This window comes from Epinephelus lanceolatus, chromosome 21, assembly GCF_041903045.1.
Source record: "Epinephelus lanceolatus isolate andai-2023 chromosome 21, ASM4190304v1, whole genome shotgun sequence".
In the NCBI taxonomy this organism is placed as follows: Eukaryota; Metazoa; Chordata; class Actinopteri; order Perciformes; family Serranidae; genus Epinephelus; species Epinephelus lanceolatus.
Genome location: NC_135754.1, coordinates 13,288,939 through 13,316,669, shown reverse-complemented (window position 1 = coordinate 13,316,669; position 27,731 = coordinate 13,288,939). Strand labels below are relative to the sequence as shown.

The 27,731-nt window shown below is 41.7% G+C and overlaps 2 protein-coding genes across 5 annotated transcripts; one reads left to right on the top strand and one right to left on the bottom strand.

Moving 5' to 3' along the window:
* The first annotated feature begins 239 nt into the window (after positions 1-239).
* On the top strand, positions 240-9,298 carry chadlb (chondroadherin-like b). Its single transcript, XM_033611738.2, has 11 exons — positions 240-321; positions 3,564-3,734; positions 3,825-4,019; positions 4,173-4,328; positions 4,438-4,583; positions 5,048-5,329; positions 5,410-5,626; positions 6,969-7,242; positions 7,340-7,752; positions 7,924-8,090; positions 8,552-9,298. Exons 2-11 carry the CDS (start codon positions 3,564-3,566, stop codon positions 8,844-8,846), a joined length of 2,316 nt encoding a protein of 771 aa, XP_033467629.2. The 5' UTR covers positions 240-321; the 3' UTR covers positions 8,847-9,298.
* l3mbtl2 (L3MBTL histone methyl-lysine binding protein 2) lies at positions 9,292-27,731 on the bottom strand. 4 transcript variants are annotated; one of them, XM_033611734.2, is made up of 18 exons: positions 27,607-27,731; positions 26,704-27,162; positions 26,440-26,554; positions 26,102-26,235; positions 18,982-19,057; positions 18,580-18,659; positions 18,170-18,287; positions 17,444-17,578; positions 17,119-17,207; positions 16,726-16,972; positions 16,387-16,457; positions 14,147-14,251; positions 13,855-14,002; positions 13,616-13,698; positions 13,267-13,501; positions 11,634-11,699; positions 11,340-11,498; positions 9,292-11,246 (listed from the first exon to the last, which is right to left on the bottom strand). In XM_033611734.2, exons 2-18 carry the CDS (start codon positions 27,052-27,054, stop codon positions 10,882-10,884), a joined length of 2,577 nt encoding a protein of 858 aa, XP_033467625.2. In that variant the 5' UTR covers positions 27,055-27,162; positions 27,607-27,731; the 3' UTR covers positions 9,292-10,881. The 4 variants fall into 4 exon arrangements, with proteins under 4 accessions (XP_033467625.2, XP_033467626.2, XP_033467627.2 ...); XM_033611735.2 differs by having other exon boundaries at positions 26,710-27,162; XM_033611736.2 differs by lacking the exon at positions 11,634-11,699.

Sequence of the window (27,731 nt, the reverse complement as noted above, 5' to 3'; positions counted from 1 at the left end):
TGTGTATTTATGATTGTAAGTGTTTGTGTGTTGCTGTTTTAGAAGCAAAATAACAGCAAGAAAGCTGAGATTATTGTTCCAACCTCAGTGGAGATTGAGCCATTCCTTTACCAGGCTGGAGCAATGTGCAGACTCCAGAGGTGGGACGTGGAGGTGTGTGTTTGTGTCGGAGGCGGGGAGTGTGAGTGAATGAAGGGATAAACGGAGTTTGTTTTGGATGGGGGACAGCCGGGGGAAGAGCAGCAAGAGGGAGCAGAGACCGTGAGAGAGTCTACAGCCAGTAACCGACCCACAGCTGGACAGAAGCACGACGAAAGCACGGTGAGTCTGTGCGTAAAATGGTCTCCTGTACTTATTGTTAATAGTCACATTTGTGCATTTAAACACGTACATTTACTCGAGTGATTGCCTTGGTGAAATTTGAACACAGAAAAATCAAAATGAAAGTTTAATACTGAAATTGCATAATCATTTAGTCATGTGGAAACGCTGTGTTTTATTTTGCGCATTTTAGCGTTCGAATAAAGAAAACACTTTCAGATGTCACGCTGAAGACTTAACAATGTCTTTGTTGTCATAAAGTGCGCGAATTAAACAAATACAATGCTGGTATTTTTCCAGAAAAGATGATCTCGCAGGGTTTTGCCATTTCCAAAACTTAATTACACCAACATCCCCGTTTACGCACAAAACAACATTAATATATGTTGAAATAAGACACAATATTTAAAGGTCATTTCTGTTAAAAGCATTCAGAGCCGATTGAGAGTAGCTACTTCTCTCACCGTCCCTGGCCAAGGGACACACTTTTTTTTCAAGGGGAGACGCGTTTTGGCACAACACCGGCACGCAGAGACACTGTGCGTCTTTGTGCGCGGCCGGCGCGGCGGCTCCTCTGCGGTGAGGACTGTTGATCCCCAGGGGGACGCGGACAAACAGTCCGGCAGGAGAAAATTCCTCCGTCTCTAGTTTCGTGGCCCCTCTCTGCTCAGGGGGTCTTAGGAACAAAACGTGGTAGATATGCTGTCGAAATATTATACAGCCTGACGTACAGTCAGCATGATTTCCATGCAACCCTTACTTCATATACAGTAAATTAAATTTAGTATTATTTTCAGTGTTCTGATTAATACAGTCCTGCTCTCAGGTTCTTCTCTGTCAGGATTTTGTGCAGCAGTTTGGGCAGAAAGGTTTAAGCATGGCACCATTTCGCCGCGCCAACAGTTTGAGACTCCAAATTTCAGAGTGTGGAGCTGTGAAGCTTTTCATGTCCATTCCTGCGGATCAAGACTGTTGATCCGACATGGGAATGTGGTTTTAAGGCATTCCAGTGAAGACTGGGGCAGGCCAATCTGAGCAGAATAATACGAATCCCCCAAAGTACAGAATGATGGAGAGATTGTTCGTTAAACTGAGCTTTAGTAGGGAAATATAAAACAATGTGACACACACCCTTCTCTGATTGAGTTAGAATTGAGTTTCTCAGGTTGTGGTTAATATATCCTGCAGGTGCCCCTAATTGTATCTGAGCTCGGCATCCTCTTTACATACAGTGCATTTAAGATTCTACTAAAGTTAAAGCATAGAAATATTAGCAGCTAAAATAACTGAATGAAGTAACAAAGTAACACTACTCATTCTGCAGAAAATTATCCCTCTGTAATTACTATACGGGACCATAACCTTACAGTTAATACTGCTGTATTAATGTGTAAGAAGCACTTCACTTAAGTTCTTCTACTTTAGACTCAGTTACTGTTGCTAGTTTTGTTCAGACAGTCCCAACCTGGTGGTCAGGCCCCTTCAAAGCATCACAAAATAAATCTGAGGGGTTGTGAGATTATGCATCACAGAAGTTCCATAAAAAATAGTGAATCTGTTATAAAACAAAAAAAAAAAAAGAAGGAAATATCAAGATAAATAAATAGAGCATAAATAAGTAAATTTAAAAAATATAGAAATATGAAGCGATAATAAAATAATAAAAATGTGGGATTATTAAGACAAATAGAATAATAATAATAACAAGCATTTTCATATATTTTCACATTTGTTAATTCAGTTTTTATATATTTCTATATTTATAAAATATGAATTCATTTGCATATAAAGTTTGCAAATTTTTCTGTGTATATTTATAAATGTATTTGTTTATTTTTTATATAATATAGTTTATTTGTTTTAATCCTGTTATTTTTCCTTATTCTTTTTACTATTGTTTTTGCTATTTGGTCCAGGCTTTACACAGTTAATTATATGACCATTTGGAATTTATTTTTATTTAACCTTCATTAATCAAAAAAAAAAAAAAAAAACTCTTGAGATTAAAAATCTCCTTTTCAAGGGTGTCCTGGCCAAGACAGGCAGCAACATAAAGTTAATGGGACATTTAGAATGTAAATGTGTCTCTGACAGAGCAACTTATTGATATCTCACCCCAACTAGACATTGCTTGTTCGAATGTTCACAAACCAACAAGGCTGGAAACCACCACTTTAATCTTAATAACTATGCATTGTATTTAATAAGCTTATCATAATTTTTATGTAAAATATTAATCTGAAAAGTATCTATAACCATCTAATGAATGCAGTGAAGTACAAAGCACAAAATATTCCCTCTACATATAATGGAGTAGAAGTATAAAGTAGCATAAACTGGGAACACTCAACTGGCAAGTACCTCAAAATGGTACTTAGGTACTTGAGCAAATATACTTAACTTACTTTCCACTTGACTTACAGCAAAGCAGTGCCTCTGAGGCAGAAAAGTCTGGGGTCCTAACACATGTGGTCCACCTGCATTTGCATTAAATTCATCAAAATAACTATAACTACATAAAATGAATAGGTTTGATTCCTCTGTAGACACTGCCATAACAAAGTAAGTTTTATGAGTGAGCCGATGAATGACTGAATGAATGACTGGTTAAGTGGTGGATCTAAAAATGTACCTCACACCTAAAAAATACCAAAACAGTTGCTAGTTGCTAGTGGCTTGTCCCTAATGAAACAAAACAACTTGTACATTTACTGTGTCACTGGCTGAGAGGAGGTTTAGTAAGACGATTACAGGAATATTTCACATACAAAATGACAATTTGTATATCAATTACTCACCCTGTGTTATGCCAAATTTGCGAAGAAAACCTTGTTTTTCTTGCATGCCTCCACATGGACGAAGAATCCAAAAACTGGGAAAACTTTTGGTGAATTAGAGTCACTGTTAACAACAGTAAAACTATATCAAAACATCTGTTTACAAACTCACACAACTTGTGCAGTATAATCCAAGTGGTATTTATCCAGTCTTATTCTCAGTACTTCCCAAACACATACATTTTTGCTAAAATAATACTATTTAAAACACATACCACTTTCACATAATATCATTTTGCTGCAGATTCTTCATTCATTGTGGAAGCATGTGAGAAATATGATGTTACCTTTATGAGTTCACTGTAATTGATATACAAATGGTTATTCTGTGGATTAAGTAGTTCCTTAAACTATGAATTCCTACTACATACAATCGTGTGACTGAGGTATTATTTTCCCTCTCAGATGTACTTCCAGCTCTGTCCCGACACCCTCTGGGTGCTGCTGCTCAGCCTCCTCTGCATTCCTGCAGCACACACAGCAAAATGTCCAAAGGAGTGCATCTGTGACCAGATCCAGCTCACTGTGACCTGTGTCAACAAGAACCTGACCCAAGTTCCTCCAACTGTTGACGAGGTCCTAAATTCACACACACATACACATATTTCTGTAGTATGTTTAGTTCCCATCTTCTTCCATCTGATAACTGAATCCCTTTCTTTACAGATCACAGTGAAATTAGATCTTCGAGGCAACAACATCCAGGAACTGCCTACCGGGGCTTTCAAACACACACCCTACCTGACTCACCTATCGCTGCAGCGCTGTAACATCCGCAGGGTGAAGGAGGGGGCTTTCCGCAGCCTTGGTCGCCTGGTCTTCCTCAACCTGGCCAACAACAACATCGACATCCTCTACCAGGTCATCACACACACACATTGCAGATCCAGTTCTCACAACCATCACTTATCCCATCATCACTTTGACTGAGTTTTTAATGAGACACTAACATCTCCCACCCCCATACACATTTTCAGTGCAACAGGATAAAAATTCGTTTTTTTATTTGTCCAGGAGTCATTTGACGGCCTGTCCTCGCTGAAGCAGCTCATGATCGACCGTAATCGCGTGGAAGAGATCCAGCCTGGAGCTTTCTCTCAGCTCGGCTTCCTCAACCTGCTCTCCCTTACACACAACCAGCTGGTCTACATCCCCAACATGGCCTTCCAGGTAGCAAAATACCTCAAAATGGCAAACTGAAAAGGTGGTTTAAACAAAATGCAGGAATGTCTCCTGTTGTTGGAACATCAACTAAAAAGCCAAACTCTTCTTGCTCCAGGGCTTGCAAAACATCAAATGGCTCCGTCTTAGTCACAACTCTCTAAACTACCTGGACACTGAGGCCTTCGCTGGGCTGTTTACGCTCACCCGTCTCAGCCTTGATCACAATGAGCTGCAGTTCTTCCCCACTGAGACCATGACCAGGTAGGCAGCTTGGCATATCTGTGATCTGCTGATCTGCCATAGAGCTACACAGAAAGATCAGGGGATCACAAAAAGATAGTAGAATTATTCCTGAGGGAGACACGGATATCTGTTCCAAAGTTCAGTCAAAGCCACAAACCTGAACCTCATGGTGGCACTAGAGGAAGAGACAGGGTATTACCAAAGTCAGTGGGATTCATGCTCTAGGAACAGGAATGTATGTAACAAATTTCATAGCAGTCCATTCAATAGTTGTTGAGATATTTCAGACCAGACCCAAGCGGTGACTCAAATGGCCATCTCTAGAGCTGTGCTGCTGGCAAGGCTAAGAGACAACAGCAAAAATCACAGTCACCCGGTGTCTTGAAGGGAAAATAGTTCTGAGTGCTCTAATAGAGTAATATTTGAATACTAGGCCTGAAATTACAATCCAATTTTCCCCACTTCTCCCGCTCTGCATCCAGACTGCCAGAGGTGACCCGTCTGGATCTGAGCTACAACCCAATGACTTACCTCGGAGAGGATGCAGTGTCCATGGCCAAACTGACCCACCTCTTCCTGGACCACATGTCTCTGCAGGACATGGCAAACACAGCTGTATCAAAATCCCCCAACCTCGTCCACCTGGACATCAGCTACAACCAGCTGCGTGTCATCCAGCCCTTCTCTGAAGGTTCACCCAAGCTGGCACGCCTCAACCTGGCTGGGAACCCCATCTACTGCAACTGCTACCTGCGTCCACTCAGGTACAGCACACCTTTGTGGATGCTGAAGCGATAGCTGACTTCTAGACCACAGAGCTTTAATTCCCTTTACCTTGCTACAGGGAGTGGTCGATTCGGAACAAGGTGAAGCTGATGGGGACATGTGGAGGACCGGCCCATCTGTCAGGAGAGAACCTGGAGGCTGTTCACCCTCCTGAGTTGCGCTGTCAGAGCCAGGAGGCCATGCTGAAGGCAGAATTTGAGGAGGCAACCCGGATCACACCACCCACACCAGAACCAGAGAACAAGGTCAAGTGTCCTGTTAACTGTGTCTGCGAGGTGAGTGGGCTGTATGAAGTTTTGAGATTTACCTTTGTAGTGTATGATCTAGGGTTGGGTATGGTTTGAAAAATTACGATACCAGTAAAAATACCAGTTCTCTTAAAGTGATAAAGATACCAGTAGAGTGCTTCATTCCATACCCACAATGTGAATGGAGTGGCATGTGTAGTTTCTAGCTATACTATTGAATGTTGTAGTTGCATCTCAGTGTGGTGAACTTCCAAATCAATAAACCATGCTCAAATTCACCACAAGATGAGGCTGGCAATAAATGGTGGGAGTCAACCTGTACACACACACAAAGACAGGGCTAACTGTTAGAGACACACAGCTAAGGTTATTTAATGGTTATTAACAAGCTTAGCAACAGAGTCGAGCCATTTTGGTGTCTGTGTTAGTTTGTTGAGAAAGTTGAACAGCTCGGTCTTGGGAGCCTAGCCACTGCTGCTGTGTTAGCTCTGGCTAATGTAGGAAGACGTTGAACTGACTGTTCCCTGGTAGGAGCGTGGCTCTGGAGACAGCAACAACAGAAATTTTGCTGATCCAGCAGGGAGGCGGGACAGTCCAGGATCAGACCCCCAGTGCAAAAAGGTTCAAATGCTGGTATCATTTCACTGGAGAAGTTCTGGTACTGGGTTACATCGGTCAATGCCCTAAAGGTATTCACTACCAATACCTAGCCATAGTACGGACACATTTCTTACCTACTTGTACTTCTGAAAGCTGATTTCAAGTTTCCCAAAGTGACTTTGACCAGTTTCTCAAAAAATGACTTGTAGCTGCATATCATGCTTACTCTTGACCTTCAAACTGACACAAGAAACATGACATCAAAGGAATATTGAGACATTTTGGGAGGTGGGCTTTTGTGCATGTTTCATATCTGTGTGCTAAATATACAGCCAGAGTCAGCAGGGAATTTGCTTAGCTTACCATAAAGACTGGAGGCAGGAAGAAACTTTGCCAAAAGTCTCAGACCAGCCCATATTATATCAAACTCTTGACATCGGCAACCAATCAAACTGATAAATGACAACATTCTGAGGTGCTGGATGGATACTCGATTTTGATAGAGTCACCATGTTTACAGTCTTTATGCTAAGCTGAGCTAATTGCCTGCTGACTGTAGCAACATATGTAGCCAACAGACATTAGAATTGTGTTGATTTTTCCCATCTACCTTTAAGCATATCCCTTAAAATGTTGAGTTATGCCTTAAATCTAATTTTTTTAAACCACTGTAGCTGATGGAAATACCTTTACATAATGTCAAAGAGAGTGTAAATTATTATGATTTGTCCATTCTGTCCATACATTTCCAATACCTCCCTGTCTTCAGGCTGAGACACACCACTCCTCGTGTGAGAACCGCGGTCACACCAAAATTCCTCGGGGTTTCGCTCCCAACACGCGTCTCCTTGACCTGCGTGGCAACAACTTCCACTACATCCCTAGCAACAGTTTCCCCGGTGTTGCCCAGGTCGTGTCCCTACATCTGCAGCGCTGCAAGATCGTGGAGGTTGAGGGTGGGGCTTTCAGTGGAATGAAGGGACTGATTTACCTGTACCTGTCAGAGAATGACCTCACTTCCCTCAGCCCTGACGCCTTTAAAGGTCTTTGAAATGCTAAATTAGAAGAAAAGGCCTTTGCAGTATTATTCTGACTTGTGTCTTAGTACTTAAATTTAATTTCTATAATCTAAATTGGCAGGCCTCCCTCAGCTGACCTACCTCCACCTGGAGAAGAATCGCTTCACTGGTTTTCCCAAAGGAGCCTTCAAACTGGTGCCCAGCCTTCTGGCACTGCACTTGGAGAACAACTCCATCTCCAAGCTGGAGCCAGACATCTTGACCGGAGCTGAGGGCCTCAGAGCCCTCTACCTCACTGGAAACGCCATCGATCATGTGTCATCCAGGGCTCTGGACCAGGCCAGTGACCTTGATACACTCCACCTGGGAGGGAACAAGCTGACGGAGGTACCCACTGAAGCGCTGAGCAAGGCGGGAAACCTCAGAGACCTGAGGCTGTCAGGGAATTCAGTTCGCTGGGTGGGGCCGAATGCTTTTCGACCATTGGAGAGCTCACTGAAGGAGTTGTATCTGGATAACATGGGACTGGAGAAGGTGAGTGGGCTACTAGTCACCCTCATACAGCAGCTTAGACCTTTCTATTCATACTTTCTTTTTTTCTCTAACCAGCCCACATACTCCATAACTGTGTGTGGCTTTAGGATCAGAGACAGATCCTTTAAGAGAGGTTATTTAGCAATATTCTGATGTGACCTCTCACTCCAGATGTCACAGAACTCCCTGGCAGGTCTGGGTCCAGGGTTGAGGAGTCTTTTTTTAGAGGGCAACCAGCTGGAAGAGGTGCCTAACCTCCACCCTTTCACTTCACTGGAGGTCATCAACCTGGCTGACAACCCTCTGATGTGTGACTGCCCTCTGCTGCCGCTACGCATGTAAGACAACTACAGCACAATGAATGTAGTCAGAAATGGCTTGGGTTTGACCAACAGGAGTTACAGCTCCTTAAAGGGGCAGCTCATTCCAAAATATGAAACATAAATATTTCCTCTTACCTGTAGTGCTATTTATCAATCTAGTTTGTTTTGGTGTGAGTTGTGTTGAAGATACTGGCCGTAGAGATGTCTGCCTTCTTCCTACACTCAGCTTGTGATGCTCAAAGCACTATAATACATTTTAAAAACTCAACAGCAATCTGTCTTTCCAGAAATCATGACCCACTTACTCAAGACAATCCACAGGCCTTGTTGTGAGCATTCTTCACCAATATATATGATTAGGTTACTCCCAATAGCCCAATAACACGATTACACTCCACTCTGAGTTGCTGTAGCTACCCCTTGTTGAGATGGTTTTCTCTGAATTTTTGATAATACCCTCTTTCCTCTTTTTCTAGGTGGATTGAGAAAGTTAACCTGAAGGTACGAGCCACCTGTGCCAATCCCCCTGAGCTGAGGGGTCGCAGGGTCAAGGACGTCCATGTTTTCAAAGCCTGTCCTGGGGGTGAGAGCCTCCCTGCTGCCCCAACCCCAAAGCCTGCCAAGGCACCCAAGGCAACCAAACCCAAACCAATGCACCTCAACGGCCTTCGGCAGGTCAAAATGCTCAAGGCCAAATCCAAACTTCGCAAAAGTCCAAACCCAAAACCAGCAGCAGCCAGGAAAACCACCAAGAGACGCAGCATGGCCTGAAGCTGCTGCCATTTGTACTGATGTTTTGAGACAACCTCTTCCTGAGGCTAAACCATGGATTCAACTCTCTACAACTGTAACCTGCCGAGGTGGTGTCACATATCCTGCCAGTCGGTTTTTCATTAGACAGCTTCGTTTTTGCAGTTTTTCATGTTTGCTGTTTCATCAAAAAGATTTTCTTTAATCCAGGGAACCTACACAGAGCACACATGCTCTATGTCAGCACTGCCCTTCTTCACATTCACAGCATTAAATCCACATTCTCAGCTTGTGAAGCTCCTGAGCAGCTGTGTTGAAGTTTTAGTCTTGAAGAAGCTAAATAAAGTGAATGTCACTAGCTTTAGTTACTTGCTCAAAAATGGTACAATCTTTGGCTTTATGCTAGTTATCCTTAACCACTATACCACAACTACAGAATGTACTCAGCTACATGCATTGAGACAAGTTGAAGAGAATAGTTTTTTTTTTTTTTTTTTAATCAACGATTTTATATTCATACAAAAAAAGAACACATCTGGATACAAAACAGGAGAAAATAAAACATTACAACACATGTTTGTCTGCTGTGTCACCTAATGACCTTCAAAGTCATATTTACAGGTTGGATGTTAGGTATAACTCATATAAACTAAAACAAAAGAAACCTATCAATTCTGCACACGCATTGTATAGTGGAGCTTGCCAACATGGAGAAGGTGAGGTAGTTTTAAATTCAAGGTGCAGTATGTAGTATTTAGTGGCATCTAGAAGGGAGGCTGCAGAATTACAGAACCAACTACCCCTCTGCTCCCCGCTCTCTTTCCATGCATGGTAATGTTGTATGTGATAATGTGAAAGGCCCTCTCTACAGCAAGTGGTTTGGTTTGTCCATTCTGGGCTACTGTAGAAACATGGCAGTGTAACATGGCATGCTCTGTGGAAGAGGACCTGCTCCCTATGTAGAAATGAAGTGTAACAAAAACGCAGTGGTCCTTGGTTTCAGGTGATTATACACCACTGAAAACATAATTAGGTTTCTGCCAATAGATCCCCCTAAATCCTGCACACTCCACCGTTAAGTAGAATGGCTGAAATGGTCTTTGTAACCCATCTGGCACCATGACGTTAAAGTCTTAAAAGTCATGACTCTTAACATTTTCAGAAAATACAACCCTCTTTTTAAAATTCTTTTAATGGCCAATATCTTTTCAGCAATAGCCATCACACATATCTGCATTCTGTAATTACTCCTCTATATAGTACTTTTTATTGGTGGTGGCGGAGTCCGCCATTTCTGCTATGGACTCAAATTGCCTATTTAAGGCCATGAGATTTACAGGAAACATGCATGTATGTAAATTAGTATTACAGTTTGTAAATTTATCACACTAATAACAGCCTTACTGTTTACTTTTCAGTCTCTGACAGCCTGTCAGAGCTGCATTAAGTAAATGTTTGTAGTGCCACGCTGTGTGCAGAATTAAATCAGATCGATATTATATCTATATCTTGATATGGAACTAGATATCGTCGTAGATTTGGGATATTGCAATATTGTTAGTGTATTCCTGGTTTTAAAGGCTGCATTACAGTAAGAAGATGTAATTTTCTGAATGTATCAGACTGTTCTAGCCGTTCAATCCACATTACTAATAATTATTTATCAAAAATCTCATTGTGTAAGTATTTTGAGAAAGCACCAATGGTCAATCCTTCAATACTGTTGAAATATCAGTCTGATTTTCTCCATATCGCCCAGCCATCGCTGCTTCTAAATCTATGACATGCTGCCAAATCAACCAGGATTAAAATGTTAAGATCACCACCATCAACCACTAGAGATAAAAGTCGCACTGACTCTCCCAGCTCATGTAGCACTTCTATTATTTGCTCTGAAGAGCTCAGCCTGCCGTCTCATTTAGTCATTTCTGGTGGTTTTATTTCAGTTATTTATTCCCCATAATGGCTTACTTTACTTCATCACAGAGTCAGCCCAATCTTTTGCTTATCCACCTTTTCCACAGTTCTCTTCATTCCTTAAGCAGACATACCCATCTCATGTCTCCATGTCTACAGTCTCTCCTGTCGTGTCCTGCTCTGAAATTTCGTCCATGGCACTATCATTTCCCCGGGTCCTCTCCTCTTGGTCCAGCTTGCTTTCACTCTGCTCCATGTTGCTTTCACCACTAAAGCTCTCTTCCAATGATGCACTCTCTTCACTTCTTTCTGCTGCATTTTCACTCTTCTTTGTATTTTCATTTGCTATGTTTTTCAAGCTGTGATGTGGTCCTGACTCTGACTCGCTCTCCTCCCCTCCCTCCTCCTGTTTTAATTTACCCGGAGAGACTTGTGGAGAGTTGTCTGGAGGATTAATGGGGGTCTCCATCTCCACCTCCTCCACTTTCACCTGCACTGCAAAGACTACAGAGACAGAATTATGTCAGAAAATTACCAAAATTGTCTTACATAAATGAGAAGAAGTTAGCATCATGTTGTATGAGGTTGTCCACTTACTCTCCCGCTCCTCTGGCTCAGTTTTGGGCTGGACAAGAGGCATTTTTGGAGGAAGACAGAGACTTGGAGAACCATCAGTGCTAGTGACCATGGGTTGCTGCTGACCAGCATCATCTTTAGCTTGCTCCTGAGACAGCCTTTTCTTTGCATTCTTCTTCTCTGTTGACAACAAAACAAGTAGGGGAGAGAATAGTTACTTCACTACGTGATGTAAGAAAACACTGAATGTGAGGGCTAATCGGATTTCTGTGGCAAGACACAAGACTACAGATACAGTTCTGAGACAAAACTTACTTTTTTTGCCATACACAAAGTGCTTGTATTTCTTGTTTTGTACCGCCTGATTTTCCACTACATCAACTGGAAAACAGAGTGAAACACCTGTTAGCAGTCGCTCCTCTACTGCTAACTGCTGACTAATGGGAACAACAATTTTTTGAATTGGTTCAGTATTGAGTGAGACTATAAATGTAACTTGTCAGGGCATTTGTGCATCATCAATTTACGTCCACTCAGAAGTGCTTATTTTTTCCACTGACAGGCTCAGAGTGTTGTTTTTAGGCCCCGTTTCCACCAAGCAGTACACATTTTTTCCGTCTCCACTGTGAAAAGTTGTGGATGGTACCAATGGAACTGTTCCGCACCGTCCCCATTTTTGGTCACCCCTTCTGTTGGGTTACCTAGCACACTGATCCATGACTACAAGATGGAGCTGTGAACACTGCAGTCTGTTGATTGGTCAATAGGGGACGGTCACTCTGCTCAGGGCTGAGTTGTGGCTGGTTTTGAGGCTCATGTTACCACTGTTCATACCGTGGAGAGTTTTACAAAATGAAAGGATGTTTTGCTGCCTCTCTCAGCAGCTGTAGTCTGAGAAAAAAAAACCCTGAGCTTGCCTGACAAGGACTAAAAGCACAAACACACTTTTTAAAAAAAATATCCCACTGAGAGAAATTCACTCTTGTCTGTACTATTCTGTTCAAAAATATCAGCATGCAGCCTCATTCTGTGGAAGATAAACAAGGTGCAGACTTCCATCTGTGTCGCCAGTCATGAGGAAATACAGCCAGTGCTGGATGAAAATAGTGAATGACAACAACCCCGCCAACATTTAAGAGTACTGTTTGCGGTGGGAACGTTCAACGGACCTAGCATCTGGGTACCATGGATAAAGGGTTACTTTTGGTTCCAAAGGTACCATACTGAAGGTGTTTGATGGAAATGGGGCTAAAGTGTCTGACAACATGATGAAAAGGATCCCTACAGAGATAGACCTTTTTGTTAAAGAGTAAGCTCCTTTTGTTTAACAGAAAAAGTCTCGAAATTGCCATCAGCAAACCCACCAGACTACATGTCAATCAACAGTAATTTTAGAGTGTATAAACATATTTTCACATCTATCTGCGTGAATTAAGATTTTGTTTTAACCAAACCAGAGTTGGTTGTTGTTGGAACAGTACGAAGACAAACCAAGATGTTTTTTGTGAGTTTTATTTTGTTTCTGTTGAGTTTAAATGATGAAGTGTGTTTTTTAATGATAAAATGATTGCTTATTTAAATAGAGTCTGGTGGGTTTGGTGTAGCAATCTCAGGGCTGTTACTGGGTAAACAAAAAATAATTTTACTCTTTTAAAGAAAGGTCTATCACTGTATGTAGGGATCCTTTCCATTATGTTGTCAGACACTAAGAACAACAATTGGAGCCTGTCACTGACAAAAACGATGCACAATTGCCCATTAACATTACTCTGCAGCCAGTTTTGATAGTGCTCTCACTCAGTACTGGAACAATTTAAAAATTTTTTGTCTCCATTAGTGACACAAAAACATCGTCAAATAGGGTCCAGATTGAAAAACACAAAAGTGACCCTCTAAAATCAACTCTACAACACACTAGGGCGTATTCCTATTAAATGGGGGCACTTACCGAGCCCAGGAGGCGGCTGGAGCTGGTAGCCCATGAGGTCACACCAGCCAGTGGGGTAGATGTCTGGGGACTGGTGGTCGACCCACTGGTCGAACTCATCCTCCCAGCCGTCAAAGTGGATCAGCAGCAGGCGGCCCACGCAGCGCTTAACGGTGGCCACACACACTAGGCGTGGCTCCATCAAGTCCACCGCCTCCAGCTTCATGTTGGGGGAGAAGCCATGACCTGGGTAGTCCTGATTGAAATGGATAAACTACAGGTTCATATGCCATGTGTGCATACGTATTTGTGTGTATACATTTACAGATGGGTTCATAAGGGTTTGTCTTGGTCTGCCTTCCTGTCTTACAGCGTTAAACAGTCGTGCTGGTGCAGCTGTAGCCCCGGTGTCCTTCAGGTATTTATCCCAGGTGAAGGTCTGAGGGTCATAACCTGCCAAGACACAGATCATAAATAAATCATGCATTAACTGACAGCACCTTTCAAGACCAACATGAAGCAAACTAGTAGCAGCAGAGAGTGCACAAGTGCTGCAGACACAGTGTCAGCTGAAGCAGAGACTGAAGAGAGAGGCACATTTGTATTTACCTGGAGGTACTGTGAGAGGGATGTTGTTCTTTTTACAGAAGTCTTTGGGAAGGATGGCATGAGAGGAGGCATGGTAACAAAACCAATCAGAGCCATTGTTTGATGTGGTACCATCTATACCCACCATCAGGTAGCCATCTAACAGCACCTGGGAGGAGTGAAAACAGAGATTGAAAAAGAGAGAACAATGTAAAAGTTAGTGTGTTCAAAAGAAGGTAATGTAACTGAGGTCGAATCAAGATTAAACAAACAAAGCACACAAAATCAAACCAACCAAAAACAGCTATCTTACCTTGTGTACAGTGGCCACACAGATGCTTCCCAGGTTTAAAGGGTCAATGGCCTCCAGCTTCATTCCTTCCTCAAAGAAACCTCCCTCCATGTAAACAAACCTGGGCTGCAGATCATACAGTGGTTGACAAGAGTTTTGCTAAAGCAGCGCTATGTAGAGTGTGACTTTCCATAGTGAGCGCAGATTGTCACATCAGAAATAACATAAAAATTTACTGTCATGAAAATTAGTTATGAAATGGGACATACTGAGTGAAGTGAGAGTATCTGAGTGTTTCTGTTAGCTCAGCTCCAAGCTAAACTTTAACATGACTTTAAGTCCCCCTTCACTCAAAAATGTGTTTTGCTGATGTTTATGTCCCCTTAAATGTCTGACCTTGATGATAGTGACTTGTATCTGTGCAAAGTTTGTCACTAGAGGGGTGTTTTCACACTCCACTATGAAAGGGGGCGATGTCTGTGCACTTCCTTAAAATCTGAGATTCTAATGTACAATCAAGCAAGATTAGCTATTTCACCAGGGCTGTCCATAAGGGGGGAAAAGGTTCCTGGGGCCCAACTGCTGGGGGGCCCATAGAGGCCAGCTATAATCATGTTCACAATATAAAATATGATTTTGAATGAAAATGTTCACCATTACAATTTAAAACAACAAAAATAAACATAGCATTTCTTATTGTTTTAGTAAAACATAGCCTGTTTCATAATGAAAACCTGCCACATAACCAGGCATGCCAGGAAGTCACTCAGGAGCAAGTCAATAGAGAAGCTAATCCTGTGTTACAGGAAACACATTAACGACGGGGGAACAAACTTGACACGAAACCAGCCACAAAAATTAAACCTCCAGTGCAAAGTGGACTTGTCTATACAGAGAGCTGAGTCAGCATTTTGAACGTTTTGACAGCAAACATGGCAGACTGTGCAGTTTTTGGATGTAAATCTGACACAGGAACTATTGAATTTCCCCTTGGGGATGAATAAAGTTATTCTTATTCTTCTAACTACCAAAAACCCCATCAGAGCAGACATTATTGTATGTTTCACAACCACTAACACTGTTTCAGCCATTGCCTGTTATAAGCTAAGAAACAACATTAACAAATAAAAGATGCTTATTACGCTTTACCATTCTGATACATTAGATAGTTGCAGCTTTTGGTGCGCAGCAGACTCTCTCATCCGAGTTTGGGTCTGACTGTGGCTCAATCATGTGGCTGAATCTCTCTGTTATTCCCTCCAGCACTAACATTGGCCATCTTGATGACCACTGCTCTTTCACCAGTCAACCTAGTGCTGGTTTCGCATAGACAGACCTATCTCTACACTTTGTTTTAGCGCTTTGCCAGGGCTGGAGCAATCAAAAAAGCGAAACCTACTGCAAGCAGTGGAGGTGGGTGAGGCACAAGGTCAGATCCAGAATTCCTCAATGAGGGAAAAAGAGTAGATCCTTTTTAGTAAAACTTTTTCTGTGGGAAAACCATGTTAAAAAAAATATGAATCAGAGCAGAGTATTTTTGCATACTTTAAAATAAATCCGGAGGGGGACTTGCAAATAATAATAATAAATGCTAAAATAATTTGGAATTATGAACAGCAAAGACTTAAGCAGCTCCCCTTAGGGGCTGTACACATGCCGCATATTTTGTGCCCTCAAATTCATTGTTCTCAATGTAGACGCATGGCAGGCACACTCAAACATCAGAGCGATGCCGTCACAGCGTGCACGTGCTCCTGAGCACCTACTTTTCAGGGTGCAACGGCTGCGCCCCAAATTCAACTTTTAGAACACAGTAGCATGCACGTCATGTGACGAGGAACAACCGATCACAGCTGACAGATACCTTTACCGTCTTCCATGAATATCAGTCTGTGGTAAATACGGAACAGTCGATTATTTTAGTGCAGGGCTGCCAGAGCTTTACATCTGACTCACGTACGATATGCCCACACACATAAACAGCAGCTGGAAGATCAGCTCTGCACTCAGGATATCAGGTAAATAGGCTATGATATGGTGACTGTTAAGGTTGCCTAGCAACCTCAGATGCAACCTGCCTGAAAAGAGATGTAGTATAAACTGAATTATTTCCTAAATTGCACTCTTATCTAGTGTCGAGGGATTTACAGTCAATGTTTCCATAGAACCACACCTTGGTAATAAAAAATGGTGTTGTTTGTACTTTTGCTTTTTGAAATTTATTTGAAGAATTATTTCTTGAATAACAACATTTTCCTTACCTTCTTAAAAAGCAGATGTGAACTGTCACAGTTACCCTTCCAACCACTTTGAGCTGCTTCCACACTGTTTGCTGTAAGAAAAAAAAAAAGAAGCAACTTTTATTTTTTTTTTTTTTTACTGTCATGATAAAAAAAACATTTCAAGTTAAAAGCTTTAGTTCATGACTAGAGTGAAATGTGTGTACCACTCTTTCTCTCTCTACAGTTTCCTTTATTTATTGTGCATATTATTCAAGCATTCTGCTGTCTTTATTTTATTGCCCCTGTCATTTTGTCTGTGTTTATGTCTATATTGCAGGCCATCAATCATGTTTATGAGATAAAAAGGCCTCGACCTACCAGGTTCCTTTATGGCATGACCCACTTTGCTGGACCAGCCAATTGGGTGCAGGAGGGGACTCCACATGTGGCACCAGAAATCAGAGATTGTGTTTTCAGGGGCGTCGCTTTGGTCAGCGTACACCAGCCGCAGACGGCCACCAACAATCGAGTCTATGGTGGCCACTCGGGTCCGACTCACGTATCTGGGGTCCACCACCTCCACACGCATACCTATTCTGAAAGAGGTCTTCATGCTCTCTGCCAGCTAGAGACAGATGGAGGATGGTAAAGGGTCAGAGATTAATTAAGTGAATTTAAACTATTCATGTACATTTATTCATCATTCTCTTCACATGTATGACACATGTGGGTTACCATTTATGAGCCAAATCATTCAGTATAAAGTTTCACCTTCAGGTAGATGTCAACAGGTAGAGTGCTGGACCCCACCAGCTTCTTCATCAGATACTCCTTCCAATCTGGGATGTCCTGCTTCACATCTATTAACACATATCGTCAAATTAGAAGACATCCTGTTGCTAAAATATCTGATAAAGGCCAATCACGACTTATTTAAATCCATCAGTATCTGCTGAATTAACAATGTTAAAATTGTAATGCTACATTTTATATTTTTTTAACTGCTGGCACGGCCAGGACACTAAGAACTCATGTCTGCTGTCCTAATGTCATCGGGAAGCCACTGAATCGCTGTGGTCCCAGTTTCGATCCTCACCTTGTGGTGGCACCAGCAGCTTGCTCGTCATGGCGCACCATCCAATCGGGTTCAGCTCTCCCGACACGAGGCTGCACCAAAAATCTTTGCTGCTGTCGTGCTCAAAGCCTTCATATCTTAACAGGGCTTTGTATCCTGGAGGTAAGGGGTGGGGGGAGAGAAAGAGAGTGAAGTGACTAAAGATGCTACTGCCATGCCAAAATATCAGGCCAATATAAACTTTTTATTAAAGATTAGATGTTGGGTTGTGGAACTTAAGTAGAAGCGGACAAAGTTGGTATGTCCTTTTGTCTGTCCAACACTTCGGTGCAATACCTTGACAACTGCCGGGCACACCATACAAAAATTTCCTGTGAATATTCACAGTCAGAGGGGTTCACTTCCCCATCAGAAATAGCTGTCTGACACCAAGGCGAAGTGAGATTATTCTAAATACAGCATACACTTAAGAGTCTGGTCGGGAATTTAATTGTGGCTGCACTGTGCAAACATCCTGTAATAACCTTTGAGCATACTGTAATTCAAGTGGACTGAGAGAACACTAGACTTCTGCACCACACTCAGAGAAAATCAGATCCATAGGCTTACTAAGGGTCAGAGAAGCTTTAAGATCGATTAAGAATAAGAAAATAAATGCAACAACTGCTGAACTTTATAATCATAAACCAAATAATTCTACAGTGGAGTCGCCTGTTAACATGAACACTGACACACAGATGGACACACCTGCAATCTGGATGACAGTAGCAATCCAGTAGACTTTACTGGGCAGGACTGCGTTTGTGTTCAGGACCTCCACCTTCACCCCCACCGTGATGTCGTCCCACTGGGCACACAGGGGAGCCTGCAGGTAGGAGATCACATGTTACCTTACAGATCATCAGTGTGAGGTCATTCATTTGTTTCACATTCATCTTTAACCCAGATATTTTTTTCAGCATCACTCAGAGTTTACTTCTAATTATTATTTTTTTTGAATTTTCATGCTGGTGATTTTGCTGTTTAAAAGGCTGGGTTAATGCCAATCAAACTTTTACATACGAGTTGGCATAATTGACCCTACAATACTCGGGCCAAATCCCAGAACATTCATCACCTGTGACTGTTTCTAATTACACTTCGCAGAAAGGACTCACATGTCTGAAGCAGGACACGGATGCAGCCAGAGATGTTTCCTTCTCCAAGTAGGCGCCCCATTCAAAACCTGCAGCCAGCGCTACAGAACAGGAAGAACAGAGGGATCATACAGCTGAGGTAAAATATTGTGAGATGTTTGTTGTGTATATATAATGTATGCAGTTTCTAATAATCCCAAACAAGCACCAAATGCCAGTAAAGTCAGTCTTTGCAGGATAAATCATTGGTAACCCACAAAACTGCATGGCCCTGATCAGACTAGTATCTTGTGTTAAGATTTACTGTACATTTAGACATACTAGTGTTCACATGTGACATCAGAATGTGTTGCAAATAGTTGCCACTTTGCATCTCATTTAGTCCTGGAATAAAGTAATTGTGTCTGTGTTCAGTGGCCTCACCATCCTGTCCTGTGGGGGCTGGAGGGGCTTTGTTCACCCTGTTCAGCACCGTGGCTTTTTTTGAGGGGGGCCTTCCCTGGAGAGAGAAGCACAAACAGAGATTAAGCAAAGTCATCTCATCATCCTCATCTTTGTTGCCACTTCACCACATGAAGCAGGTTGTAGTGCATTTAGCCACATGACTGGTTATTCAAACTGTTGGCACATACTGCAGGAGAGGAGAGAAATGAGTCGCACCTTTAACTGGTGAAAAGTTTTTAACAAATTCCGGTGACATTTCCAGATATGTAAAGAGATGAGTGGCAAAGAAACACCTGTGCCTGTGGTAAATAGCTCTGTGGATGCTAATGCTTTGACTTACAGCTGATTCAATACTCATAGATGAACAAATTATTACTCTGAAAGTAAAATCAAGGATGAGTAGCAGCTTTAAAAAGGCAAAATCAGAAAATCAAACTTTAAGACTACAGTAAACTCATTGCAGGGCAACCTGTCTTCTTAAAAAGCGTAAGGAAAGACCTGGCAATAAGAATGTTAGTAATGTGTACAGTCATGTATTTCCAGTCTTAACATGCAAGAAACATACAAAACAGACACAATAGATTACAACTACAGTACCATATTAATTACAACTATGAAACCGTTTGACTTAGGGCTGCAAGTAAGAACTGTTTTCATGATCAATTCATCTGCCAGTGATCTTCTCAGTGAACATACTGTTTGGTGTTTGACATGTACAGACTGCTATCAGTCAGCAAACTGCATGCTGCCCATTGCACCACACATCTGTTTTACATAGTCATCATAAAAATTACATGGTCATGTTGAAAAAAGTAAGTAAATATATGCAAATATATAATTATACACACATACATACACACTTACATGCACACACATACCTACACATACACATTGCATGGTTAAGCTACAGTTAGCTTCCACTTTAAGGCTTTAATGGACAAGGGGACAAGAGAGTTGTTAAAGTGGTTAAGCTTTCACTGGGGGACTCTAAAGTGTCTGCCCAAGGGGAGAAGTTGGTACTGATGATGGAGGACATGGGTGGGGTCTGAAATAATCTTCTGGGCCTGTCTGATAATGGTTTCCTTAAAGATAGACTGGAGTGTGGCATGCTGCTTGACTCTCATGATTCTCATGGCTCTCTGCATAAGCCTGGTAATCTGGGCCTTCAGTTGCACACTGAGGTTACCACACCAGGCTGAGATGCCAGACGGATGCTCTCAAATACCATGTGTATGTCCAGGTATTTATATGACTCAACCTGGGCTATGTCTTGGTCATGGGTAACCACTGGTGAATGGTTTCCAATACCTTTGGGGTCGAATATCATCTCCTCAGTTTTATTGATGTTATTGATGAGAGAATATCTAACGCATGGCATAATGTTTTAATTCAAGAGAGAACTTTAGGCTTCTAAACCTCCTCTTGGCTCCGTTCTCAGGCTTAAGAAAGTCAAGGTAATGACAGGAGACTTTGACCAATCACAAGTCATTTCAGAGGACACACGTCCACATCCCTTCGACAAAAGCCTGATTCAGTGATGGAGAGTCGACTGCCTACACTGCAAAGCAACCCCCCCAAAAAACCCAGACAGACTCTAAAACAGAGACTAACAATACACAAAATGAAACATGGCAATATCAGCGTAGCATTCAAGAGATTGTCTCACTCCCCGCTGCTACACAGCAGACAGGAGAGCAGACAGCAGTTCTGGAGACTGACCCCAGTAAGCAGCCACAGCAACAAGAATCCCGCCAACGCAAACCCCTGCTCCAGGGAACTGGACAGCCTCGACCCCCCTCCGAATCAGTGAACTTTCTGTTGCTGCTGTTATACAGGTTAGACCCAGCACTAGCCAGCCCACTGTGACGCTGGGTGCTGGGGGGTTTGCACAGGCAGATTTTGAGCTGTTACAGTCACCGACCATGGGTCAGCCTCACAAGCTGCTGCCCACTCTCTTTACAGGGATGGAGTCCACAGTAGCGGGGAGTGAAGCTAGGGGATGGTGGGGTGGCTAGCTAGCTAAGTCGTGTCAGATTTTACATCTGATAAAGGAAGAGAGGGGGCAAGGAGGGGCTGAATGAATGTACTGTGTATAAAGAAGTTTATTTATTTATTAAATAAATAAACGTATGGGAAATGCTGGGTTATGGTACAAAGCGCATGCTTATGCCTGTGGTCTGTGGTGGGAGGGGCTGAGCACACAGAGGAGAGCTGAAGGAGTGTGTATTTTCAAATTCTGCCTTTACTTTTCCAGATTCCTACCTACCCTAGCTTTAATGACAAGGAGAACAATTTATTTTTTCTAAAAAAAAAATACAAAAATAAAGTTCACATAAATATCTAAATGGAGATAATCTAAAACTCCTATCTAATACTGCTGTAAATTTATTTTTTGCATAATCACTATTCAATATCATATCTTTTTTTTTACTGCATCATTATTGCTTTGCAGGTCCTGTAAGTTGCAGAGGAGAAGTAGCCGTCCTTTCTCTACCACACTAACTTACCAGGTAATCCAGGTAAACGACAGTGGCGGTGGGGTCACCTGTCTGGGAGGTGTGCGTGTATCTGAACTGAGTGGTGGGCACAGCGGTGCTCTTGAGGAGCCGGGCCCGGCGGGACGGCTGACCCAGGATGTCGTGGTAGTCATCCGGCTCGAAGTGCTTCTGGCAGACGTGCAGCTTGTTGAGAACATGCAGCGGAGTGTTTACTTCCATGTTGAGAGCCACCAGCCATTGCCTCAGTCTGTCCGGGTCACCGACTGGAAAGCGATGAAAGGCGAGGTTGGGCCGTTTGGTGTTCCAGCACGAGTCAACGCAACACTTGTGCACCATTGAGCCGGTTTAATATACACACACGTCTCCTACGAAATAAGGTATGAAATGATCCAGACACGCCCGCGGAGAGTCTCCCAGCTCCGTGCAGTGAATTTAAGTCCTGCGCGGTCCTCCTCTTCTTCTCCACTCTCGTTTCTTAAATGGCGACCGTTTTTTTGTGAAATACTGCCTCCACGTGTTCGTAATTAAAAATTATGAGAATATAATTATAGGCTACACCACAATATAAATACATTTGGTTTACTTAACGTCTTTAAATGTACTTCCAATAGCAGAAATGTTAGGCTGAATCTTGGGGAAATGCGTATAAACAATGCTGTTGTCTCAGAATTATAAGAAAAAAATTCATGAAAAACCATCTGCTCGTTTTTCTGAATTCATAAGATTATTATCTCAGAGTTTTAAGAAAGACTTTCATGAAAAAACATCTGCTCGTTTTCCTAAATTAATAAAATGATTATCTGAGAATTATGAGAAGAGTGTTCATGAAAGAAAATCTGCTCTTGTTATCCTGAATTACCAATATTATCTCAGAATTATGGGAATAATTTTCATTAAAAAAAAAAATCTGCAATTGTTTTCTGAATTAACAAGATTATTAGCCCAGAATTATGACGGAAAAAGATTTATGTAAAAATCTGCTCATTTTTCTAAAATTAATAAGATTATTTTCTAAGAATTAAGGGGAAAGTGTACATGAAAAAAAAATCTGCTCTTGTTTTCCTCAATTAATAATATTATCTCAGAATTATGACAAATATTTTCATGGAAATAAAAATCTGCTCTTTTTTCCCCACCCTGAATAAATGAGATTCTTATTGTGGAATTCAGAGAAAGGTTTTCATTAAAAAAAAATCTGCTCTTGTTTTTTCGAAATAACAGGATAATTAACTCAGAATTCTGAGAGAAGTTTCCATGGAGAAAAAAAAATCTGCTCTCATTTTTTCTGATCAATATCAGTAACATAATAATCTCATTAATTCACAAAAAATATATTTACAATATTGTTATTTCGCCATGTCAGAAAAACAGGAGCAGATTCTTTCCATGTAAACTTCTCAGAATTCTGAAATAATTAGTTTGTTAATATTTTTTCCTAAAGTGAATGCATTACACCTCCATACCATATAGCTCCACCAAATGCTTTTCTTCTCCTGTCCTGTAAGACATTCAACTAAAAAAATGTTTGGGTGCTGGACTATTGGTCAGACAAAACAAGCAACTTGAAGACATCACCCTTGTCTTTAGGAAATTAAAATGGACATTTTTCTAGCAAATAGGATTGGTTAATTAATCAATCAAGTCTCAACAAATCACACCAGAATAGTGGCACTCTGTTTTTTTGACAGATATTTTCTTCAATGACCAATGCAGCCTCCACAGTCTACTCTCTGAGAGGAACAGGAACAAAAGTGGCTGTGTTGCTAGCAGTAAAGAGGGGAAGTGAAGGAGCATGAAGAAAAGGACGAGAAGGGAAGCTTCTGTCTACACCTCATGAGGAAGGACAGGAGTTGTGAAATTAGAACAGTTGGATGAAGACTGCTGAAGGGAAATGTCAGAGAGAAAACCCCATCACTGCTTCTCCGCAAGTGGACTCCGTCAGTGGCCAAGCAGCAATGAAAGTGCAACAGAAAGAAATGCTTATGTCAAAAATCTACCACCTTTCTGTATAATAAGTTATTCATGAAGCTATGGGTTTGGAAAACAACACTAACTCTGAATACAAACAGTATCACCTATAACTAACCTAAAGCATTAGTATGTGCAGTCAACAGACCTGATGAAATCACAGACACAAAGACGACGGTGTGAGGAAGGCCTTGTCAAAAAATGTGTGAACTAACCAAAGTGCCAAGTTAGTGTAATTATTTAATTTAGCAAAGCAATTAACTACAAATGCCTCATTGGTGCCACCTAGTGGTCCGGTTAGTCCTGTTATTTGTGTGTTTAACTCAAAAAATAAAGATTACAGCTCTGAGTTAGACCATAAACAATAAGTTGACTAATTTATTAGTCAATTAACAGAAAATGGCAAACTATTTTGATAAGCAATTAATTGTTAAAGTATGAAAAAATGCTGTTTCTAGCATCTCAGAAACGCTGATCTCCTGCTTTTCTCTGTTTAATGTCATATTAAACAGAATATCTTTAGGCTTTGGACTAATGAAACATTTAAAGTCATCACTTTGGACTTTGAGAAACTGGGACAGAAATTTTTCACTATTTTCTGACATTTTATAACCCAGACAGTTAATCAAGAAAATCATCTGCAGATTTATCGATAAAAAATAATCATTAGTTGCAGCCCTACTGTGTGAAATGCTGTAAAAACAGGTTTATGCTCAGCAAATATTCCCAGTATAAAATAAAAATGGCTTATATTGTAATGTGCATTATGTAAAAGAGTACAAATATTTGCTTTTAAGAAGTATTTAGGGTGAAAAATAAAACTCAAACAAGTTAGCTGACAGATTATAAAACGGTAATGAAAAACACTGGTGCATACAGTACAGGCCAAAAGTTTGGACACACCTTCTCATTCAATGCGTTTTCTTTATTTTCATGACTATTTACATTGTAGATTCTCACTGAAGGCATCAAAACTATGAATGAACACATGTGGAGTTATGTACTTAACAAAAAAAGGTGAAATAACTGAAAACATGTTTTATATTCTAGTTTCTTCAAAATAGCCACCCTTTGCTCTGATTACTGCTTTGCACACTCTTGGCATTCTCTCCATGAGCTTCAAGAGGTAGTCACCTGAAATGGTTTCCACTTCACAGGTGTGCCTTATCAGGGTTAATTAGTGGAATTTCTTGCTTTATCAATGGGGTTGGGACCATCAGTTGTGTTGTGCAGAAGTCAGGTTAATACACAGCCGACAGCCCTATTGGACAACTGTTAAAATTCATATTATGGCAAGAACCAATCAGCTAACTAAAGAAAAACGAGTGGCCATCATTACTTTAAGAAATGAAGGTCAGTCAGTCCGGAAAACTGCAAAAACTTTAAATGTGTCCCCAAGTGGAGTCGCAAAAACCATCAAGCGCTACAACGAAACTGGCACACATGAGGACCGACCCAGGAAAGGAAGACCAAGAGTCACCTCTGCTTCTGAGGATAAGTTCATCCGAGTCACCAGCCTCAGAAATCGCAAGTTAACAGCAGCTCAGATCAGAGACCAGATGAATGCCACACAGAGTTCTAGCAGCAGACCCATCTCTAGAACAACTGTTAAGAGGAGACTGCACGAATCAGGCCTTCATGGTCAAATAGCTGCTAGGAAACCACTGCTAAGGAGAGGCAACAAGCAGAAGAGATTTGTTTGGGCCAAGAAACACAAGGAATGGACATTAGACCAGTGGAAATCTGTGCTTTGGTCTGATGAGTCCAAATTTGAGATCTTTGGTTCCAACCGCCGTGTCTTCGTGAGACGCAGAAAAGGTGAACGGATGGATTCCACATGCCTGGTTCCCACTGTGAAGCATGGAGGAGGAGGTGTGATGGTGTGGGGGTGTTTTGCTGGTGACACTGTTGGGGATTTATTCAAAATTGAAGGCACACTGAACCAGCATGGCTACCACAGCATCCTGCAGCGACATGCCATCCCATCCGGTTTGCGTTTAGTTGGACGATCATTTATTTTTCAACAGGACAATGACCCCAAACACACCTCCAGGCTGTGTAAGGGCTATTTGACCAAGAAGGAGAGTGATGGAGTGCTGCGGCAGATGACCTGGCCTCCACAGTCACCGGACCTGAACCCAATCGAGATGGTTTGGGGTGAGCTGGACCGCAGAGTGAAGGCAAAGGGGCCAACAAGTGCTAAACACCTCTGGGAACTCCTTCAAGACTGTTGGAAAACCATTTCAGGTGACTACCTCTTGAAGCTCATGGAGAGAATGCCAAGAGTGTGCAAAGCAGTAATCAGAGCAAAGGGTGGCTATTTTGAAGAAACTAGAATATAAAACATGTTTTCAGTTATTTCACCTTTTTTTGTTAAGTACATAACTCCACATGTGTTCATTCATAGTTTTGATGCCTTCAGTGAGAATCTACAATGTAAATAGTCATGAAAATAAAGAAAACGCATTGAATGAGAAGGTGTGTCCAAACTTTTGGCCTGTACTGTATGTATGAAGAGACTCTCTCTAAAATGTTACATCCTCTACATGAGATGCCACCTACATAACATGGCAGCACACACACTCATTATTCAGCATTGTTTATGTGCTGCAACATCACATATTTTTTCTCACCTGCAGACGTGCCAATATGGAGGACTTCTTGGAGTTTGATGAATAAGAGCGTGAACAAGATATACTGCAGAAACGCTTGGTCTTTGAAAAGAAGCTGCTACTAGTGCCGGCGGTGCCACACATCTCACACACCACTGTAAAAATAAATAATAAAGTAAACACATTTAGTATAAATCATCATTTAATTTTATCACAGTTCCTACAGTTACTGATGGGATTTTTATTTTATTTTGAACCACTGTCTGAGACCTTCCATCACTCATTTTGATTTTGACTTTAAATAGCATTTAATTACAGATACAGAAAATGGACATACAGTTTAATCATTTGCACCTCACCTGGTCGTTCTTCTCTGTTTTTTTCCGCCGCCTTTGTCACTCCTCTTGTCAGATGTTCTTCATGACCTCCTCCATCAGTATCATCAAACTGAAAGGGCATTTCATTGTATGGTGCCTGAGAAGAGAAAAAAACAAATGGAAAGCTTGAATGTGTCTTTACATCATACATGTAAACAAGCAAGAGGTTTGTTTAAACCTCTCAGAATGGCAGAAACTCTCTTTGTCTCTCTGCAGTGACCTTTCTCCGTAATAATAACTACTCACACTTACAGCACGCTCTCTTGGTTCAGCTGTAAAGCCCCGCCGTTGGATAGCTGGCAGGCAGCTACTACATCCCACTCCTTTGCAGGAGAGACAGTGTGGACGGAGGAACACTGTGGGAACAGCTCCTGGCTTTAGCTTCAGAGCCCCCGTGGGTGCTCTTGGCTCAAAGTACTCCCTGCCAAAATGCTCGCTGCAGAGGTGAGAGTTGGGTGTGGCGACCCACTGAGTGCGGGTGCGCTGGACCTGCTTCTCCCATTTGCGAAACTCCTCATGGTCCTTGGGGAATTTAAAGAGCGTCGCACCATCTTCTGCAGTTTTGCCGCATCCATAGGCCACACAGTGGTAAGGCATCCTGTGCTCTGCTCACAAGAGGATCACTAGAGACTCACAGTGCAAAGCAGGATCTACAGCCAATGCATCTGTTCTTCTTTAAAGCTGGAGGCTGTTGTTCTGTGAGCTCTGCAGGGGAAAGTGATGAATGCATGTCACAAATAGCAGACAAAATTCTTAGTCTAACCCAGAAACTACATTCTGTAACACCTACTTTTAGCTAACACCAATCTCTATGCACCAGAGAGGAGAAAACAGCTGGTCAGCAGGAGCAAATGTTCATTTCTAAGCAAGACAGACTTCTACAAACCAGCAGTTATCTGTCAAATAAGTGCATACAAGATAAACATACATGAAATAAAATAATGAACACAGAATTTAGCTGTTGAAATCAATTTTTAAGCAAATTGTCACAGCTAAAAGGCTTAGAAACAGGCTGGTCAAAACATAAACAAAAGTGTGGCTAGCTCACACGCTACTGTAAATGCAAGCTAAACGCTAACAGTGCTAATAGCACGTTTGTTTAGTTACGACGCAGCAGTTCACTTGTTTTTACTTTCAGTGGTTACTTACATATATGCTGATACTCTTTAGGCACTCACTGAAATGTATAACACAACTGGAAAACTATTTGGGTGTGAGTTCAGTTGTGTCTTCGCAGTCCTCGGCACTCTGTTGTGGTCGCCTCTCTTTTAACG

What these genes read in the sequence shown, in the direction of transcription:
- chadlb (XM_033611738.2), top strand. Translation starts at nt 3,564, where the DNA reads ATGTACTTCCAGCTCTGTCCCGACACCCTCTGGGTGCTGCTGCTCAGC. An exon ending in ACATCGACATCCTCTACCAG is followed by an intron (nt 4,020 to 4,172) that starts GTCATCACACAC and finishes TTATTTGTCCAG; the next exon opens with GAGTCATTTGACGGCCTGTC. An exon ending in CTGTTAACTGTGTCTGCGAG is followed by an intron (nt 5,627 to 6,968) that starts GTGAGTGGGCTG and finishes CCCTGTCTTCAG; the next exon opens with GCTGAGACACACCACTCCTC.
- l3mbtl2 (XM_033611734.2), bottom strand. Translation starts at nt 27,054, where the DNA reads ATGCCTTACCACTGTGTGGCCTATGGATGCGGCAAAACTGCAGAAGAT. An exon ending in CAAGAGAGCGTGCTGTAAGT is followed by an intron (nt 26,555 to 26,703) that starts GTGAGTAGTTAT and finishes TTCTCTTCTCAG; the next exon opens with GCACCATACAATGAAATGCC. An exon ending in GCTGCTGGTGCCACCACAAG is followed by an intron (nt 17,208 to 17,443) that starts GTGAGGATCGAA and finishes ATGTGTTAATAG; the next exon opens with ATGTGAAGCAGGACATCCCA.